Below are 18,635 nucleotides of genomic sequence, written 5' to 3'. Positions count from 1 at the left end.
CACCTATTCCCCTGCCCTGTTAATTCATCTTTTTTTTTCTTTCTTTCTACACCCGTCGTCTCTGTTTCTGCTCCTCGCTGTCTCTCAGTGAGCATGCCCGCCAGTGAGAATGAATCAGTCAACACAGACAACGCCCCCGGGGGAGACGTGGAGGGGGAGACCTGCTGTACCCGGCTAGCGTAAGTATCTCACCCTCTCACACATTTCTTCTTCTTCTACTTCTTCTCCTTCTCTTCCTCAGCTCTCTTACATCAGTCCCTCTGATGAACTTCCTGCACCTTCCCTGTATTACCACTTACACTGTCAGTTAAGACAAAGTTGACATACACTAGCCTGCCTCCATTCTGAAGTAGTCTCATCACTTCTGGAAAAATTAAAACACTTTAGCACTACTCCATTAAATAATGATTGGGAGAACTTGAGTGAATCTGAATGAGTCTAAAAAGATTACAAATCTCTTCAAAACCTCTTTGGCACTGGACAAAAACCTACTAACATCTGTTTTTTGTCTTTGGTGTAAGAAGGTGAAATCAGCATAAATTCTTGGGTCAAATGGCTCTGCAGGTGTTAGTTCCAGCTCGATAACAGTTCCAACACCTATTTATTTATCCTTGCCATACTGTGAACTTTTGGATGTTGGTGCATAAATACCCAGACAGGAAGAATATTTTTTGTTTTTTATAGTGGGGAACAACTAAGAATGGAGATTTTGTTCTTCTGGATGCAAGATAAAACACAGATGAGATGGTGCAGTAAGAGAGCTTCAGCTGGTTCAAGCCAATCTGTTCCCTGTTTTTTTAAGTGTTTGTGATCTGGAATGTGACTGAAAACAGATTTTTTTTCCTACTGAAGACATCCCACCATTTTTAGTTGGTTTTAAAAAAAAAAAAAAAAAAAAAAAAGGATGTATGCGCTAACTTTTGATCCAAAAATTGTATAAGCTTGATGAGAATAAGGTTAGAAGTGACACAGTTTCACTTATTCACAGTATGTTAATTAAATATTAATAGTTTAAGTGTTTCCATGTTCTTCCTCTGTGCTATTGGAGTTGTACTGTGCGGAGTGATGTCAAAGTTTTCAATATTCCACTGACAAGAGGACAAAGTTTTACTGTTCACATCTGAAAACTGCATTGAAGATGTGAGCTTTAAAAGCCATATTTAATCACAACTAATTTTGAAGTAGAATGCAAATTTAACAGGTATAACTTGAAATCCAAAGCCATCTCTATGTATAACCTGAAGACTGATGGCCCAAATGAAACATCTTATGTCCAGCAATCTGCTAATTTATAGTATTTGTATGCATTGTTCAAGTTTGGTTGCACAAAATGCCAAGATTTCTCCCCCTATAACAGAACATCGGAAGACAAATAAAACCTCATTTAACTGCTGTCACAGGAGAAAATTTATATTTACAAAATTACATGGTTTGTAAATTAAATCAAAGTGAGTGTTTATATATCAGGATGAAAGAACTTTAAAATCTGAAATCGGTCATTAGCATTCCTATTACTCGTAATGGTAACATTTATGACAAATGCACAAAAACAAACTGATTTTAAAGAAGAAGCACATTATAAAATGTGTTTTGTATCAAGATCGACTATTATCAAAACAGTACATCAATAAAGAAGTGGGGCATCTGTCATAATGACATGCTAATTAATAGTAATCCAGCTTCTATTACTTTTTCTGCTCTGTCTCTTTCTCATTCATGCTGTGTGCTGGTGAAATGCTTCCTCCTCCCCTGTGGGAGCTCACAAACAGCTGACTCACTCGTTCTCTCCTCTCTTTTCATTTTTTACATTGTTCAAACAAGTGCAGCGCTTTCTTTCTTAGATATGAGGCCACGTGGGAACCATGACCCCTGCTGGCCCTCTTTAACACACACACAAACACACATACATTAAATAACTGTTGAAAACTGTTCATGTTGAAGATGGGAATACAATCGACTCACCAAAGTCAAGGTGAACTCAAACTGAATCAGAAACACACTGACTAGAGTGCAGATAAATCCTGTAGGCATTCTTGGATGGTACATTGTTGTTCAGCCATACTCCCGCTGTCCATCTGTTGCTTTGTCTTTGTTATGTTGTTTGTGTTTATTTGTCCACTATCAGACCAAAACAACCGAAACAATGAGAATGTGAATCTTCAGAAACATGTCAGTTAAACCTTTATTTTGCTTTGTTCGAGCTATCCATCAATAGAATATCAGCTTACATTTCAGCCATTTTCCTTTTAACATCGATAAAGCATCTCCAGATTGTACACCTGTCATTTTGTGCTTTGTGTAAATAATGTAAAACCAAATAAATAGTAAGCTCTACCAGGGCTTTTAAATCCAAGCACTCCTTCTTTCTCTGTGAGAATGCAACAAGTTTGGCCAGGGGCATTTGCTGGCACTATTATGGAGATAAGACTTTGTGTTTGCCAGTTCTTCTTTGCTTTGCTGTGGAGACAGACCTCAGGGTAGGAGCTACTTCAGCACCCGCTGATCTCATAATCGAGACGGACACATGGAGGGAAGAGACGTCTGTACTGTCAGCTTCCATATCCAGCCAGTCAGTCATTTTATTCCTTCGTTCAGTCAGTCACTGAGTCTTTTTATTGCTTCAGTCATTTGGTCAGTCAGCCAGGCAGTCAGCCGGTCGGTCAATTCATCTGCTTTTATAGACAAAATCAGTACAAAGCACTCACAACTACTCTCTGAAAGCTTCAGGGGAGCTGTACAGTTTGTGGTACATGTAAGTTTTTAGATTATAAAGAAAGGACCTGAAAAATTCCCCTACCAGAGCGTCAACCCAACCACAAAATGGTGTTATAATGGCCAACTCTAACCTCTGAAAGCCTCATCTAGCACACGCAAATCTTTTGCTAACATTGTAATATATGCACATGTTGCATTTTTGTCTCTCAAAACCAGCTTTTGGTCAGTGTGTAACTTAGTAATGACCTCCAAATTACATACACAAGTCACAGATTTAAGCCACAGTCTAATACTTAAATCTGGGCACAACATCTTCCATAATGTCCTCAGTTTTTATGTATGTATGTATGTACTGTACCTTTTGCTGTAACAGTGGTGAACAATCAACAGATTATGTCCAGTAATAAATTGTGTTTTTACAAAAGGATTGACTGGAGATGTTCCAAATTCACAATGCTATTTCTTTTGACTGGATGCCACTGTGTACATGTTTGCAGGGGGTGATTTGTTCAAAAGGAAAGTGGGTGACAATATGTTGATTACTTTCTGTTGTACCCAAATATGTGTTACCAGTGGGTAGACATATTTTTAAGCACCTATGTTCATTGATCACCTTACCATATAAGATACAAAATGTTGACATGATTCAAGTAACTGTACTCCTCTGGAAATACTGGAGATTATAACTAAGTTGATCAAAGAACCTATTTGCTTAAGTGTCTGCAGTAATGAGGGAACGGTTTCCCTCTGTTCGGCTCAAATCACCCCTGTCATGTTGTGTACCTGTCTCTATGTGTGTTACGTGTGTATGTATAATCCATTCTGTTTTCTGTGTTCCAGAAATAGGATCTCCAAATCCAAATTCAGGTTAGTACATGTTGTTTACCATAGTCCTTTAACTCACCTGCTCTAATGTCTGCTGTGGAATTTGTACAGTCACCAGATGTGTGCTTATTTGTGCGAGTGTTTGGGGAAACGGCACAGACGTAGTGACAGAGGCCCTCCTTCTCTCAACGGTGCTGGACATTTAATCACAGTGTTGATGTGAACATAGAAACAATACTGGTTTGAAAGGTTCTCCCAGATTAAAATCACAGATGCAAAAATGAAACCTCGCAGTGCAGGAATGCATGCCAGCTTGTGTTGTGTTGTAAATGGTGTCTCATACAACATTCAGTGTGTGTATTATGGCAGAAGCTGCTGTGTGCCACCGATGGGTTTAAACAGTTCTAACAAACACTAAAAAGATGTGCAAAACCTTCATTTTGTAGGTAGAGAGGACTTTCTGGTGAGCTCTGCCGATGTTTTTGAAACAGCATTTTTATAGCAGATCTCCTTGTATTCATATTTGGTGTTGGCAAAAAAGGGTTCCAGATCTGAGCACTATCGGTATATTTATGATTTGTAGAATCATTCCCTTGGTTTTGTTTTAAGTTGCAGGTACAAATTCATTATTGTGAACAAAGTTGTGTAATTTTTTTGTCATTTGAATATCTTTTGAATGTTTAACTACTTTTTGCCCTACCCCCCAAAGGGGAGCAAAGGGGTATTGTTTTTGGTTTGGTTTGTTTGTTTGTTGGTTTGTTGGTTTGTTAACACTGTAGCAGCAAAACTACTGAATTCATACCAAATTGGATTTATAGATTGCTTGTGACCTGAAATAGATGTGATAATATTTTTGGGAAAAGTAGGTCAAAGTTCTAATTTTTTTATTAATTTTTCAAATCCTTTTCTTCTCCCATTTACTTATAATGGGCAACATTTCAAATGTCTGTAAAAACATCAATTTTGTTTCAATTTACTTCATACTTGGCACATATATAGAGGCAATTGATATGCTGACATCAGCACACGCATAGACATGATGAGATCAGCTGGATCGATGCTAAAATAAGCTACAATACATGTGAGGGGTGGGGTTTGTTGTGCCTGGCACCACTTGTTTACATATGAAAGCAAATTTTATTTTTACCTTATGGCAGCTCTCCTGCAAAATGACCCAGATGGCTCAGGAACGTATAAATTACAAATTCATATTCATGCTTTCCTGTTTCCCCACACTTAAAATAACAAAGAAAAAAAAAAATTTTCTCCTTTTTTTTCTAATAATAATTATTTAAATTGAAAAACAGCTCACAAATAATTTTCACCCATGCCTACACAATGAGTTGACCCTTTGAGCGGACTTCAAATACTGCAGATATAACAGCGACGTGTGAAGTTTGTAATTGTCAAAACATTTGTTTTCAGTAGTGGAGAGCAAGACAAGAACAATAGAGTTTCCGTACAGCACATCATGTTGAATTGTTTGAAAGGAGAGAAAGGATTTTAAGTTAAAAAAAAAATAACAATGTGAATTTTCAAGTGTGAATCAGAATATAACACATTTCGCTTTAATTTTGTGCCTTCAATCATTTCATGAGAGTAGTGTTCCTTTTTTCCTCAAATGGTACATATCTCTTTTTGCAACAAAGCTCTTCATACTGCTGTCTTGTCTTTGAGGATGACTAACTCTGTTCCACAGCTCTGCTCTCAAACAGCAAACATCTATGGGCCGAGTGCTGATGTCATCACTACTCTGTAGACGCACACAGTGACTCTTTCTGTTTCTTTTCTCTCCTCTGCTGTTTATTTTTCACTTTCTCCTTCACTTGTTTCTTTTGATCATTTTTATGTTTCATCTCCTTCCTCCTGTTATGGGCCGTTGCTACATTTTCTTATTCCATCTCACACCCTTCAATCTTTTCCCACCTGCCTTTTCTTTTTTTATCCTCCATCTTCCCCTACTTCTCCATGTCTTTTTTCCTCTCAATCTCTCTCTGGCTCCTCAGTCGATACTCCCGGAGGTGGAACAGACTATGTAGAAGGAAGTGCCGGGCAGCTGTAAAATCCCAGGTTTTTTATTGGCTGGTCATCTTTCTGGTTTTCCTCAACACCCTGACCATTGCCTCTGAACATCACCAGCAGCCTCAGTGGTTAACCGATGTACAAGGTACATAAGCTGCCCCACCACAGCGCCATAAAGTGAAACACACAGACATTTTCTTTTTCTCTCTCCACCTTTCTCCTGTCATATTTTATTTTTCTCTCTTTTCTCCTTTCTCCTTAGACATTGCCAACAAGGTTTTGCTAGCACTCTTCACTGGTGAGATGCTGTTGAAGATGTACAGTCTAGGCCTACAGGTAGGAAACTAATGTACCCACATTAATTCTAAATTGTTAGAGAAAAGATGCTTCAATAGGAATTTCTCACTTTTCCAGTTGGTTTGGATAAATGTAAAGTCTGCACATCATCATCCTCTTCTACCTTTCCACTAACTTCTTCGCATTCCCCTGTCTTCCACAGGCATATTTTGTTTCGCTATTTAATCGCTTCGACAGTTTTGTAGTATGTGGAGGGATTCTTGAGACTATTCTGGTGGAAACCAAGATCATGTCTCCTCTCGGCATCTCTGTTTTACGTTGTGTACGCTTGCTGCGAATCTTCAAAATAACCAGGTCAGTAGTTTTTGCAGAGAGTATGTATCTCCTTTTACCTTTTCCCATTATTACACATACACTAATTCCCTTCTGAAATACTAGAAATTAAACTACTGTATTATCAAATAATTATTTGGTCTATAAAATATCAGAACATGACTTCCTTGAATATCTTGCTTGGACCTTAACCCAAAGATTTTCAATTTACTGGCACAGAAGATGAAAGAAATGAGAAAATATTCATGTTCAAGTTTCATTTCTACATTTTCTTAGAAAATTGTTCAAATCAGTCATCAATTATCAAATTTCTTGTCAAGTAATATGGTAATCAATATGTGAATGATATATTGATTAATTGTAGTAGCAATGTCCTTGTTAATCTTATTTTTATTCTCTGTAAACATATTAGCATAGTACATTGTGACATAAATGGTATAGTAGTCTAGTTTTACCTTTATATCTCTCCCTCAGATACTGGAACTCCCTGTCCAACCTGGTGGCCTCGCTGCTAAATTCAGTCCGCTCCATCGCTTCCCTGTTACTGCTGCTCTTCCTCTTCATCATCATCTTCTCCCTACTGGGCATGCAGCTCTTTGGGGGAAAATTCAACTTTGACGAGACCCGACGCAGCACTTTTGATAACTTCCCCCAGTCCCTGCTCACTGTGTTTCAGGTAATTATACTATAAATGTTGGGGCTTTATGGCCCATTGTGCTGCAGCGTTTTAGTTTTCATCTGTCTTCATCCTCAGCTTGTGTCTATGATATTATAATCTTCGTCTTTTCCATTTGTACAGTACAAAATGAACTTTTTAAGTATTTTAATCTAGAATGACTCAGACAAAGAAATGCTATTAAATAAAATTTGTCTTAATCACATGGGTGAGATAACTTCTTTTTTTAATGAAAATGTAGTTTTTATAAAGATATTTTTTGATAGTTGCATATCAATTGATTCAGTAGAAATGACTTATTATAATCATTTTTCTTTTTATAAAGACAGTAAAACTTCCTAAACAATTGAAAAATATCCCTACTCTCACATCAGGAAAAATCTGGTGGTTAAAAATAAGACATAGACTGAATCTCAATTCACCCCTTGGCCCTCCCCCTTACCCCTGGGTTTTGCGCGTACACGTGAAAGGGTAGTGTTGTCCTGATTCTCAATTAGACAGAGGGGAAGGGCTCAGGCAGAGGGCTGTATAGCCCTCAAAACAGAGATATTTCAGGACCACACTACAAACAGAGGGGTAGGGGAAATTTCCCATCGTTGGCAAGATGGAGGTAAACACAGCCAAAAAGTGCAGCAGTGTGATGAAAGAAACACACAAATGTACATATTTTCTTCGTAAACAACTTAATCATTTGATCGACCATTTAATGCCGTTTCAATGTGTTATAGATCACATTTCTGTGGTTTATAGTTGATAGCTGTAAAAAGATGACCAAAGTCCATGCAACAGAGACGGTTACAGCTACTGACGACATGTTGAATACTTCTGGAAACAAAGTTGTCTCATCTGTTAATAGCAACATTGATGACCGCTGATGACGTACCAGGTCTCGACAGGTTGTCCCATTTCTTAGGGGAATGTTTCAACCCCTAACCCTTGCAGCTCCATTTCAAGGGGTAGTGCCAAGTCCAAGGACCAAGGGGTAGGGGTAAGGGGTAGGGCTAAGGGGTGAATGGGGATTGGGCCATACAGCATGACACAAATTGAATAGAGTTGTAATATTTAGACTTATTTCCACAGATTCTAACAGGAGAGGATTGGAACTCTGTCATGTACGATGGCATCATGGCATACGGTGGTCCGTCTTTTCCTGGCATGCTGGTCTGCATCTACTTCATCATCCTTTTCATCTGTGGAAACTGTATCCTGCCACAACAAAGATCTGCCAATAAATTCTGCCATGAAATGGATTTCTGTGAGATAGATCCTGATTTCATATGCAGTTTAAGGAGGAGCAGTGAGTTTTACATGATGATAAATTCACAAAACTGTTTACTGTTTCTACCTCTTAACAGGTCAGTGTTTTTGAAAAATGGTTATTCATTATGTTCTCCATCTGCTGAGATTGTTTACAACCATAATGGATCCAAAACATCCTTAACCCCACTCTCCTGACCAGATATCCTACTCAATGTCTTCTTGGCCATCGCTGTAGACAATCTGGCAGATGCAGAGAGCCTAACATCTGCTCAGAAAGAGGAGGAGGAGGAGAAGGAGAGGAAGAAACTGGCCAGGTAAAGTGAGGAGAAAAGATAGGGAACTTAAAGGAAGGAAGAGAGAACAGTTTTGTGTCTGATCATTTTTGGTCAGGGTCTTTACTTACAACATCCTGGTTGGTCAAAAACACCAAAACAGTTAAGGATGCTGTGATTTTGAAATACAAGCACTACAAATGCTCACCAATTAGAACAAAGTCGTATAATATGGCTTTTAGACAGGTTGATATTTGCCTGGTCCTCTGCCTAAACAGATTTCATTGGATAATTTTAGTGCCTTATTGCCTACGAAGGTAATTTGTCAGAAGGATAATGTGGCACAAATCACTAAACATATCCTTGTTAGCTACCTGTATCGATTTCAGGAGAAAGTGTGATGGAAAACAACAATCTGCCTGCCAACTCTCCTCTTGGTTTGCTTTGAATGAGGCAGACACCCTCTGTGATTGAAATATACACCACTGTAGAAGACCTCAGTGTTTATTTGATTTCTGTAGTGTCAGTTTTTACACTCAGCAATTACATACAAACCAAGTGAATGAGCATTAGGCTAACACAGCCTGAGTAAGGGGAATAGTAAAGAGGATAAACATGATCTTCCCTTGCTTCCATCTCCTCCAGGTTGACCAGCCCAGAGAAGCGTCAGGATAATGAAAAACCTCCTCTGGAGGAAGAGAAGAAAGAGAAGATAGAGCTGAAGTCTATCACCTCTGATGGGGAAACCAACACTGCTACAAAGGTACACAGAGAAAAAAAGATAGAATCCGGGACTGTCTGCATCAATACTATAGTATGTGTTTACATGTTATCTAGTTTTATTCCATAATCTTATTCCTCTTTTATTCCTTTTCTAATCTATGTTCATATTGTATTTCCTCAACATTGTAAATATCTTTAAGTTTATGTAGTAAAGATCTCATGAACTACTGTGTGAGGATCTTGTAAGAGAAAGTAATGAGGTGATGAATAATGTTCTCGCTACAGATCAACATGGATGACTACTGTGGAGATGAGAGTGAAGAGAAGAACCCATATCCTGCAAATGACTACATAGGTAACTCAGCACAGCCACAAACCACATACAACACACTTACTTTTTATAGAGTGCTTAAAAATTTCCATCAAATACACAGCTCCATTTGACTTCTCCTGACCTGTCTCTTATGACTGTCTCTTCTCCTCTCTCCTTCCTTGTCTCCATTCTTGTCTCTGTTCCTTTTGATCAGGAGACGATGATGATGAGGAACCAGAGATGCCTGTAGGCCCAAGACCACGGCCGCTGTCTGACATCCAGCTGAAGGAGAAGGCAGTTCCCATGCCTGAGGCCCGCGCTTTCTTCATTTTTAGCCACACCAATAAGTAAGAATAGATGGAAGTTCTGCCTTAAAACTATATTGTTCTGTGATGAATTCATGATCATGTTCCAACCATTATTTGGTTCTGTCTCTGTTTTTCAGATTCAGGGTTCTGTGCCATAAGGTTGTCAACCACAACATCTTCACCAACCTCATCCTCTTCTTCATCCTGCTCAGCAGTATCAGTTTGGCAGCAGAGGACCCCGTGAAAAATGACTCCTTCAGAAATAAGGTACATACACACATAAAAAAAGATGACAGATGTTTGTATCAACAGTCAAAAGGCCACATATACATGAATGTACAGAATGAAGGAAATGCTGTAGCCCTCATTAGATGCCCACAGGCATTCATTGTTACTAAGTGGATTAAAGCTGGAAGCAACATACAGAGAAGGAGAGCCTTAGTGTGCTTTGTCTGTTATACTTAATGAGATTTATTCTAATGTACGAGAACTGTAATTTACTTAAGTTAAGTAGATGTGAAATCACCCGTTAGGCTTTGTTGTGCCAATTTTTTTTTTTTTTTTTTTTTTTTTTTTTTTGCCAGACTGACAAGTTAAGATTTACACTGTATATGATGCACATATGCAGCAGCTTGTGGCAAGTATTTTTGAGTGTCAAGCTAAAGGAAGCACAAGAAATATCATCTGTTAATGTGATGTTATGCTAATAGACCTTTAGATTGATCATTACATTTTCATGGAATCTGTAGCATCTAGTTTATTTTAAAGATCACTATCTGTGCTGTACTGTGTTTATTTGTTTTTCCCCCAGTCAGTAAAATAGATCCCCTGTGGCCTTATAAAGATCAGTTTTATTGTATTTCCATGGCTACCATGTGTTGGTCTGCTTGTCATGACCATAGTCTGAAAGAGTTAAATAATAAATTCTATTCTTAGATTCTCTGGTTTCATGCTTTCTTCAGATGAGTTAGACATGACTCTTTCTTGTGCTTTACTTCAGCTTTATCTTACAATTTCAGTCCAACAGCCCCGTCAAAAGTCAGAGTTTGTGCAATTAATCTAGATTCTGGAGTTTGGGTAATATTTATTCTGTGTTGTTTCAGATCCTGGGCTATGCAGACCATGTCTTCACTGGGCTCTTCACAATAGAAATCATTCTTAAGGTAATGTAATCTGAATCGAAATTCATTATGTTCACATTATTACAATTCTAACACATATTTGCACATACCTTTTAGGTTGCTGCTCAGGTATTACAAGAAAAAAAAGTCAAATCCAGGGCTCTGTATGCTTCCTTTATAAAGCATTAAGTTGTTGTATTTGGAGCCTTTCGACCCTAAACTGTTTGACCTTTGACCCCTTCAGATGACAGCCTATGGAGCTTTCCTCCATAAAGGTTCATTCTGTAGAAACTATTTCAACATTCTGGACCTGGTGGTGGTGAGCGTGTCCCTCATCTCCTCTGGAATACAGTGAGTTCAACACATTGTTTTCTGATATATCATTCATAGTGTTTGTATTTTCTACTTTTCTTTCAACATTTTAGTATTTCCCCTTATTACATTAAAAAACTCAGACTGTGCAGCAGTCCCACTATCTCAGCTTATGTTTTTTTTTGTATTGTATATTTACACTGACATCTTATAAAATTCTTTTCAGCCAAATAGATCGCAGCCTATGAAACTCTAATACTGTTCAAGCACACACAAATCAATTTGTCTAGTGGCTAAGTGGGGAAAACATTTCGATTAGTGAATAATGTTGTGTTTCACTTTTTTGTATTTTCTAAGAACTTCACACTCCATTACTCCTAGTCCATTCTCTCTTTATGATGTATATTAAAACTGTTTTCTGCTTCTTTTGGCTAATACCTCCTTGAAATGCTTTGACATCCTGGTGTTTAACATGCTACACTACACTCTCTGTCTCTAATGCTTAATAGACTAGACTTCTCGACGTAAGTTCATATTAGTTCGTATTGATGACCCCTTTAACAGACCTTCACCTTAACTGTGTAAAACTGTCACTCCTTTGATTTGGTATTTCTATGATCTGGGAGAGTTTAGTGATTTTTGCCTTAAAAGCAAGAAAAAAGCACAGTTAACAGTTTCTTAGTGCTGTGTGTAGACATTATCCACATGATTTCTGATTATGAAACACTTCAAATCTTTCCCTTAATGCATACTAAGATGTTTTAAGGACAGTGGCATAATTGGTTTTGACTGAGAAAATGTTTCTTTGGGTAAATTCTGCTCGCCTGTTCTTGTAATCACCCTTCATAACCAATTAATGTGATTGCTTTGTTCATTTGTTGTCTCAGACCCACGGGCAGGTCAAAGTCTGCTCATGTGTTTCTGGAAGAACTGAACTCTCCTAAGCTATAGAAATGATACCTGAATGCTAAAATTCAGTTTTGAATTGTTAAAGGTAGTTAATGTGTCAGATTTGTCTTGTAACACATTACAGTCAGATTAAATGTGATGGCAATGCAGTCAGTAGTAACTGTAGATACCTCCACTACATTTAATTTGATAACACTCTTAAAAAATGATGAGTATTACACCAATATTGAAGCATCTATCAGTAACAATTACCATCTGTATCGCAAGAGTTCTTTTGAAGAATTTGTGTTCACTGAAGTACAGCTTCACAGAGAAGAATGGAAACAGTTGTTAAAGGGTATGGTTTAGTTTATAAATGTGCAAATTTAGCTAAATACTGAATTAAATACTTAAATAAAACGTGCTTGTAAAACTCATTAACTCATTTGAACTGAATTATCATCAAATATAGAATAGAATAGAATAGAATAGAATAGAATAGAATAGAATAGAATAGAATAGAATAGAATAGAATAGAATAGAATGGGCATATGAGGCAGGAAGTTTGCCTTTGGTCTTGGCCACTATATAAATAAATTGTGCTGCATCATTACAGAACCACAATCTGTCAATCAGTCACCTTTTTATATTAGTTTTGATTGAGCTGTATTTCTATGATGAGACAGTTGGCACACAGCGCAGAGAAGCTGACTCAGGGACATTAATTCAACATATACAGTATTCTTGCAGCGTTTCAGTGTGCTGTTTAACTTCCAGTTGACATTTGGATGGATTGTTCTAATATGAGCAGAAGGCGTCGTCACAGCTAGTTTGCCTGTGATATGTTACTCATAACATCTGACTCCACATGAACTACCTTTAACTGCCTTAAACTTTACCTCTCTGTAAAAACCTGCACAACTGGTCCTCCCTTACGTTTTCACCTCAGTTCAACACAAAGAGCTACGTCACCCCCTTTTGAAACCACTCACGTTAAGACCTGTCTTTAAAAGGATGCATTGACATTTTGAATATAGGTATTAATTTTACCTTTGACACATTGTGGGAAAAGGTTTTTCTGTTTGTTCCTCAGTTAACAGAATGACTAGCCTATAGTTGATTGTACTGAAATCAAAGAAAAATATACCGACAAATCACATTTGAATTCTATTTTGTACACGTTGATTTCATGTCAAATATCTAAGTATATGACTGAAGTTTCTTTCAGATCACTGAGGGAATGCTGTTGAAGCCTTTTCCATGAACTTCTTGCCACATTCAAAATGTCAAGATATTGGTTTGATCCTTTTGGTTACTATGTATAAACTTTTCCTTTGAAAGGTCACTCTCCGTGACCTTTGGCTTGGTACTGACACTCTCTTACAGCACAATAACTTTCTATTTGCCTGTGTGTGTCCATTTGTATCTATGTGCTTGTCTGTCTGTGTTGTGTTTTGTGCACATGTTCATGTAATTCACCTAGATTTATCTTCTATATGTGTTGTGTGTGTTTTATTATCAGTTATGTTCCATTTATGAAATCTGTTGTATACGAGAGACTTTTCTGATCCACAATTGCTACTGCCACAGAAGAAAAATGTATATATTTTTTAATCTTCTGAAGGTTATTTTTATAGCAAACATCTCTTTGAGTTTGGATTTGATTTTCCTTTTGTATACTTACAGTCATATTCATTTTGTTTCAACAGGTTATTGATGTTCCTTGTTTCAAAGCTGAGAAACATATTTGTGTTTTTCAATAAATAAGCTAGATAGTAGTTTAATATGTTGTTTGTTTCAGGTCCAGCGCAATTAACGTAGTGAAGATACTGAGAGTTCTGCGAGTGCTCAGACCACTGAGGGCCATCAACAGAGCCAAGGGGTTAAAGGTTAGTTAATGTACAGCCTATTTAATGAAAAACGTCATGCTTAAAAACACACAGATTACAGTGCACACTCACATAATGTATTTTTTTTCTTGTTTGTGTTACAGCATGTAGTGCAGTGTGTGTTTGTGGCCATCAGGACCATTGGCAACATTGTCATCGTCACTACACTGCTCCAGTTCATGTTTGCTTGTATTGGGGTGCAGCTCTTCAAGGTAAAGCGGAGGGACAGCATGAAAATCGGACTTTCCTGCACAGAACCCTTCATGCATAGAACTATGTTTATTTCTGTACTTTGTAATAACTACATTTCCATTTTTGTCTATTAGGGCAAGTTCTTCTTTTGTACTGACAGCTCTAAACAGACTGAGGCAGAGTGCAGGTAAGATGTTGTTACGTGCATTTACATAGAAGACTGTTTTGTCAGATTTTCTCTCCTGAGTGCCTACTGCAAATGTGTGAATACACACTATTTACCAACATCGGTATTTACAGGGGTTCCTACATCATGTACAAGGACGGTGATGTGGGGAAACCTGAACGAGCCCAGAGACACTGGGAGAACAGTGACTTTAATTTTGATGATGTCCTCCAAGGCATGATGGCTCTGTTTGCTGTGTCCACTTTTGAGGGCTGGCCAGGGTAAGAATCCACATACAAATGCAATCTACAGTATTACGTAGAGAGTGATGCAATACTATCACAATACATTGTCCACAGTAACAGATGATGCAAGACAGTACAAGAAAGAGTAGAAAAAAAGCAAGAATTATTTATGTACTGCATTGTGGTGTTAGTTTTCATAGACATTTTCATAATTTCATCAATTATGTAAAAAATAATCCTAGCTGAATGTCTCTTACACATACACATAATTTTAATGTGGCATTACTGCATGAAGTGTAGAAGCAGAGACTGCTGATTCAAATTGTCAGAGGAATCTGTTTAGTACCTGAATGTTTTAATAAATATAGTGATATTTACTGACAATATTATACAGTGCTTAATATTGCCATATCAGTATTTTGTCCCATGCACGTGTAATACAAAGGTGAATTTGATTGTAACAATGTTTCTTGTTTCATCAGGTTACTGTACCGTGCCATAGATTCTCATGCTGAGGATGTTGGACCCATCTACAACTACCGCGTGGTCATCTCCATCTTCTTCATCATCTACATTATCATAATCGCCTTCTTCATGATGAACATCTTCGTCGGTTTCGTCATCGTTACATTCCAGGAGCAAGGAGAGCAAGAGTACAAAAACTGTGAACTGGACAAGAACCAGGTACTGTTTGTCTGTTTCATACAAGTTGCTGCTTAAGCAGTTACATACTTTAGATGAGAATGAGAGGAACATAGACATCAATTATGACGTTTTCAGGTAACAGTGGAAGATACAGAGTGACTTTGCTGTTTTGAGTGATGTGGGAAAGTCACTTTGTTGCTCCAAAGGCACAAGGGAGAGGGAATGGAGGCCAGGGAGTGGGGTTGAGACATGGGTGAATGTGGAGAGGCTGAACATGAGTTTTAAGGACTGAACTGCTTCAGGAGTCCAGCCAGGAGGGAGCAACAGTAGTTAGAAAGAAGATGACTAAATCTTATAGAAGAAGCGAGGCCAAGTCCCTGCAGCTGTGTTTTCCTGATGAGTTAGAGCATGGAAATGCAGAGGAGAGAGGAAAAAGCTTTTCTGACTGCCAACAGGCAGCTCTACAGCTTTTCTTCTTTGATTGTCTGAGCACAGAGAGACTGATGAATGAACTGGACAACACACCATCAGACAAGCCTTAATGTGAAATATCGTGGTTATCGCATGCTCACGTGTTTTGTGTGTATTACAGCGTCAGTGTGTGGAGTATGCCCTGAAGGCACGTCCACTGCGCCGCTACATCCCTAAGAACCCCTACCAGTACAAGGTGTGGTATGTGGTCAACTCCACCTACTTTGAGTACCTGATGTTCACACTCATCCTTCTCAACACCATCTGTCTGGCCATGCAGGTAATTCACATACGCACATACAACTGACAGATGGCTGAAAAAACACACACATTGATTTTTTTTTTTTTCTGCATGACAGTTCCTATCAAATGCCAGCATTGTTGGAGTGTCTTTGCTATCTCCCTTTACAGCACCATGGGCAGACCAAAAATTTCAATGATGCCATGAACATTCTCAATATGCTCTTCACTGGACTCTTCACTGTGGAGATGATCCTTAAACTGATCGCCTTCAAACCCAGGGTAAGTCCACTCTCTTCATCTGTGAACACAGGACAGGGAGGAAAAGGGGAAAAAACAGATTACACCAAATAAACAGTTTAACAATTATTAGTGATGATCATTCAGTGATAAATAGAAAAGAATTTAATAGATTGGAATTGAATGGTATTATATTTACAGTCATTGCAAATACTGTAACTACTTACCACTGTTTTGTTTGCGAATTTTGTATTCCTAATCCCCATCTCATTTCCTCCAGATGATTATTGTGGTATTATGATTTGAAAAGATGATTAGTGAAGGGCATCATGTGGATTTTAATCTCCCTGCTCCCTTGTGTCACTGTTGCTATGTTGCTAACAGCATGGGTTTATTGGTCCAATCAGAGAACTTCCTAGTGTACAAGCTATTTGAACAGTAGCAGATGGGAAGGATCTGTAAATTACAGCAGGAAACACAAGATAAATCATGGACGTTATCAAAATAAAAAATAAAATTAAGTTTTGCTTCAAAAAATACTGTATTGAGCATGTATTTTAACACTACTGAATCCATCTAGGTTTTTTAAATTGACATGAACTGAAAAATATGGAGGTGAAATCTACTCAAGGTCACTAGATCTAAACCAGAGCATTAAAAATTACCTTATCCAAAAGTATTAATCCAGAGTATCCAGGGTTTAAGAAGAAAGTATATTTAACTTTTTCTTTATCAGTGCAGTTACATAATGTACTGATGAAAATAAAGAATGTCATTCAAAACTGGTCTATATTTTATGGCACAGTTTCTCTAACATCTAATTAAAAAGTATTTGTTTTGTTTTTCCCATTAGTTTGTAGTCTTGGTTTAAAATTGGCTCATTATTAAGAAAAATGTGAGATGCATATCTTATAATGACTTTTCAAAACTAATTATGTACTCGGCTACATTAGAAAATAAACAGACCTTTTCTTCTACTTTTATGTATTTTGTTTGTTTAATAAGTTAAAGTGCACTAACATCTTCCACAGACTAAACGTTGCTTTGTTTTATTTTACAAATAGTGGGAAAATAAGGGGGTTGTCTGTTGTCTCTGATTTGATTTTATGATTAATAATGTTATCTGTTACATCTCTTACATCTCTCTAACAGTTTTACTTCTCAGATATTAAAGCTGCCAAAATGGAGGTCCAGCAACATTTCCAACCAGAACAAAATTCATGCTAATGTCTTTAACTTTTCAACAGGTTTCAGAGCATCTCCTATTTGGAAACCCACATCACAATTCCATTGATTTCCTAATGTTACATTGTGTACTGTTTCTGTTTGTGCTGCATGACTCTGGATATCCGACCACACTGTGAAAAGACATGATTTTTATTTCTCTGTACTATGGGCTTCTGTTATAGGTGGACTGTGTGGTGTGGTGTGGTGTAGTGTACATTTGGATTAGCATTTTGATCATAACAGTCAACTTATGATTCACTAATGTTAAACTAAGATCCCATTAACCCTGAGAACAATATCATAGAGGCCAGAGATACCTTTTACATAATGAAGGTTTTGATTCTTCTACATTTGAAGATCACTAAATCCTATCAGTCTTCTTCTAACATCCCTCTTTATCAGTTTTAGTTTAGGTCCATATCAGGATAATGCAAAATATAACTAACATGTTTATGGCCAGAGAAAAGTATGATGCGCACAAAAGCTAAAAGGTCATGCTTCATTATCCAGACTGTCATCATTATTTCCCTTCTTCAACATCCCCAACCAGCTTCAGGCGTACTAACAGGCATCTCAGGTCTTGTTACCTAACATTAGTGCTAACATGGGAGCATCATTATCCACAGAAAGTCAGATTTAGACTGTGCTTTCTGAATTTTTAATGAGTAAGCCATAATTTAGTTTACAGTATTCGGGAATGCTACTGAAAATACTCATATGACAGGTCACTTATAATGTCCTTGTCGTATCTTACCCTAAAGGCACTCAAGTGTACTCATATTTCGTCTCTGCCAGCATCTACACTATTAAACAACACAATACCAGGTTTATTGTAACTCTCTCTGCGATTTCTCTACGATCACATTTCAGTATTTACCCCTCTAAAAAATACTGTTTTGGCCTGGAGCTATGTTGCAGCTTTTAATAAATACTCACTTTGTACCACTGCTGGTAATAAATTACCCTCAATAGGTTAAGTAAACAAAGTGGGCTTTCAGGATAATCACTGCCACAGCATTGCACAATGGCCTCAAGATGCAGGTTATTTATATGTTTATATCCCTAACAGAACAGGATATTCAACTGCAAATGATGAACAGACTACACAAAGAAAAACAGTTAAAGGTGGAGTAAGTGATTCTAATCTAATGCAGTTTTGTCAAAATGTGGTGTTTGTACACAGTCCTGGCTTTGTAAATGGGAATAAAGCACAGCGGTCCAGACACCACGATTCCGCCCAGTCACTCGTCATCGA

At 37.6% G+C, this 18,635-nt stretch overlaps 1 protein-coding gene across 1 annotated transcript in view; it reads left to right on the top strand.

The window, feature by feature from the left end:
* cacna1c (calcium channel, voltage-dependent, L type, alpha 1C subunit) overlaps positions 1–18,635 on the top strand; it is a 228,548-nt gene that overhangs the window by 170,040 nt on the left and 39,873 nt on the right. Inside the window, exons 12-33 of the mRNA XM_030151107.1 lie at positions 89–179; positions 3,556–3,582; positions 5,547–5,707; positions 5,825–5,898; positions 6,062–6,213; positions 6,667–6,868; positions 7,949–8,069; positions 8,328–8,442; positions 9,046–9,163; positions 9,409–9,478; positions 9,651–9,783; positions 9,882–10,011; positions 10,848–10,907; positions 11,110–11,216; positions 11,687–11,701; positions 13,867–13,954; positions 14,059–14,166; positions 14,281–14,333; positions 14,447–14,593; positions 15,040–15,241; positions 15,795–15,953; positions 16,085–16,195. Of these exons, the coding sequence (XP_030006967.1) occupies positions 89–179; positions 3,556–3,582; positions 5,547–5,707; positions 5,825–5,898; positions 6,062–6,213; positions 6,667–6,868; positions 7,949–8,069; positions 8,328–8,442; positions 9,046–9,163; positions 9,409–9,478; positions 9,651–9,783; positions 9,882–10,011; positions 10,848–10,907; positions 11,110–11,216; positions 11,687–11,701; positions 13,867–13,954; positions 14,059–14,166; positions 14,281–14,333; positions 14,447–14,593; positions 15,040–15,241; positions 15,795–15,953; positions 16,085–16,195 (2,444 nt within the window). The remainder of the gene's footprint in view (positions 1–88; positions 180–3,555; positions 3,583–5,546; positions 5,708–5,824; positions 5,899–6,061; positions 6,214–6,666; positions 6,869–7,948; positions 8,070–8,327; positions 8,443–9,045; positions 9,164–9,408; positions 9,479–9,650; positions 9,784–9,881; positions 10,012–10,847; positions 10,908–11,109; positions 11,217–11,686; positions 11,702–13,866; positions 13,955–14,058; positions 14,167–14,280; positions 14,334–14,446; positions 14,594–15,039; positions 15,242–15,794; positions 15,954–16,084; positions 16,196–18,635) is intronic.

The sequence above is a fragment of the Sphaeramia orbicularis genome, chromosome 12 (assembly GCF_902148855.1).
Source record: "Sphaeramia orbicularis chromosome 12, fSphaOr1.1, whole genome shotgun sequence".
In the NCBI taxonomy this organism is placed as follows: Eukaryota; Metazoa; Chordata; class Actinopteri; order Kurtiformes; family Apogonidae; genus Sphaeramia; species Sphaeramia orbicularis.
The sequence above is the reverse complement of the archived record's forward strand: the minus strand, read 5'-3'. Positions and strand labels throughout refer to the sequence as shown.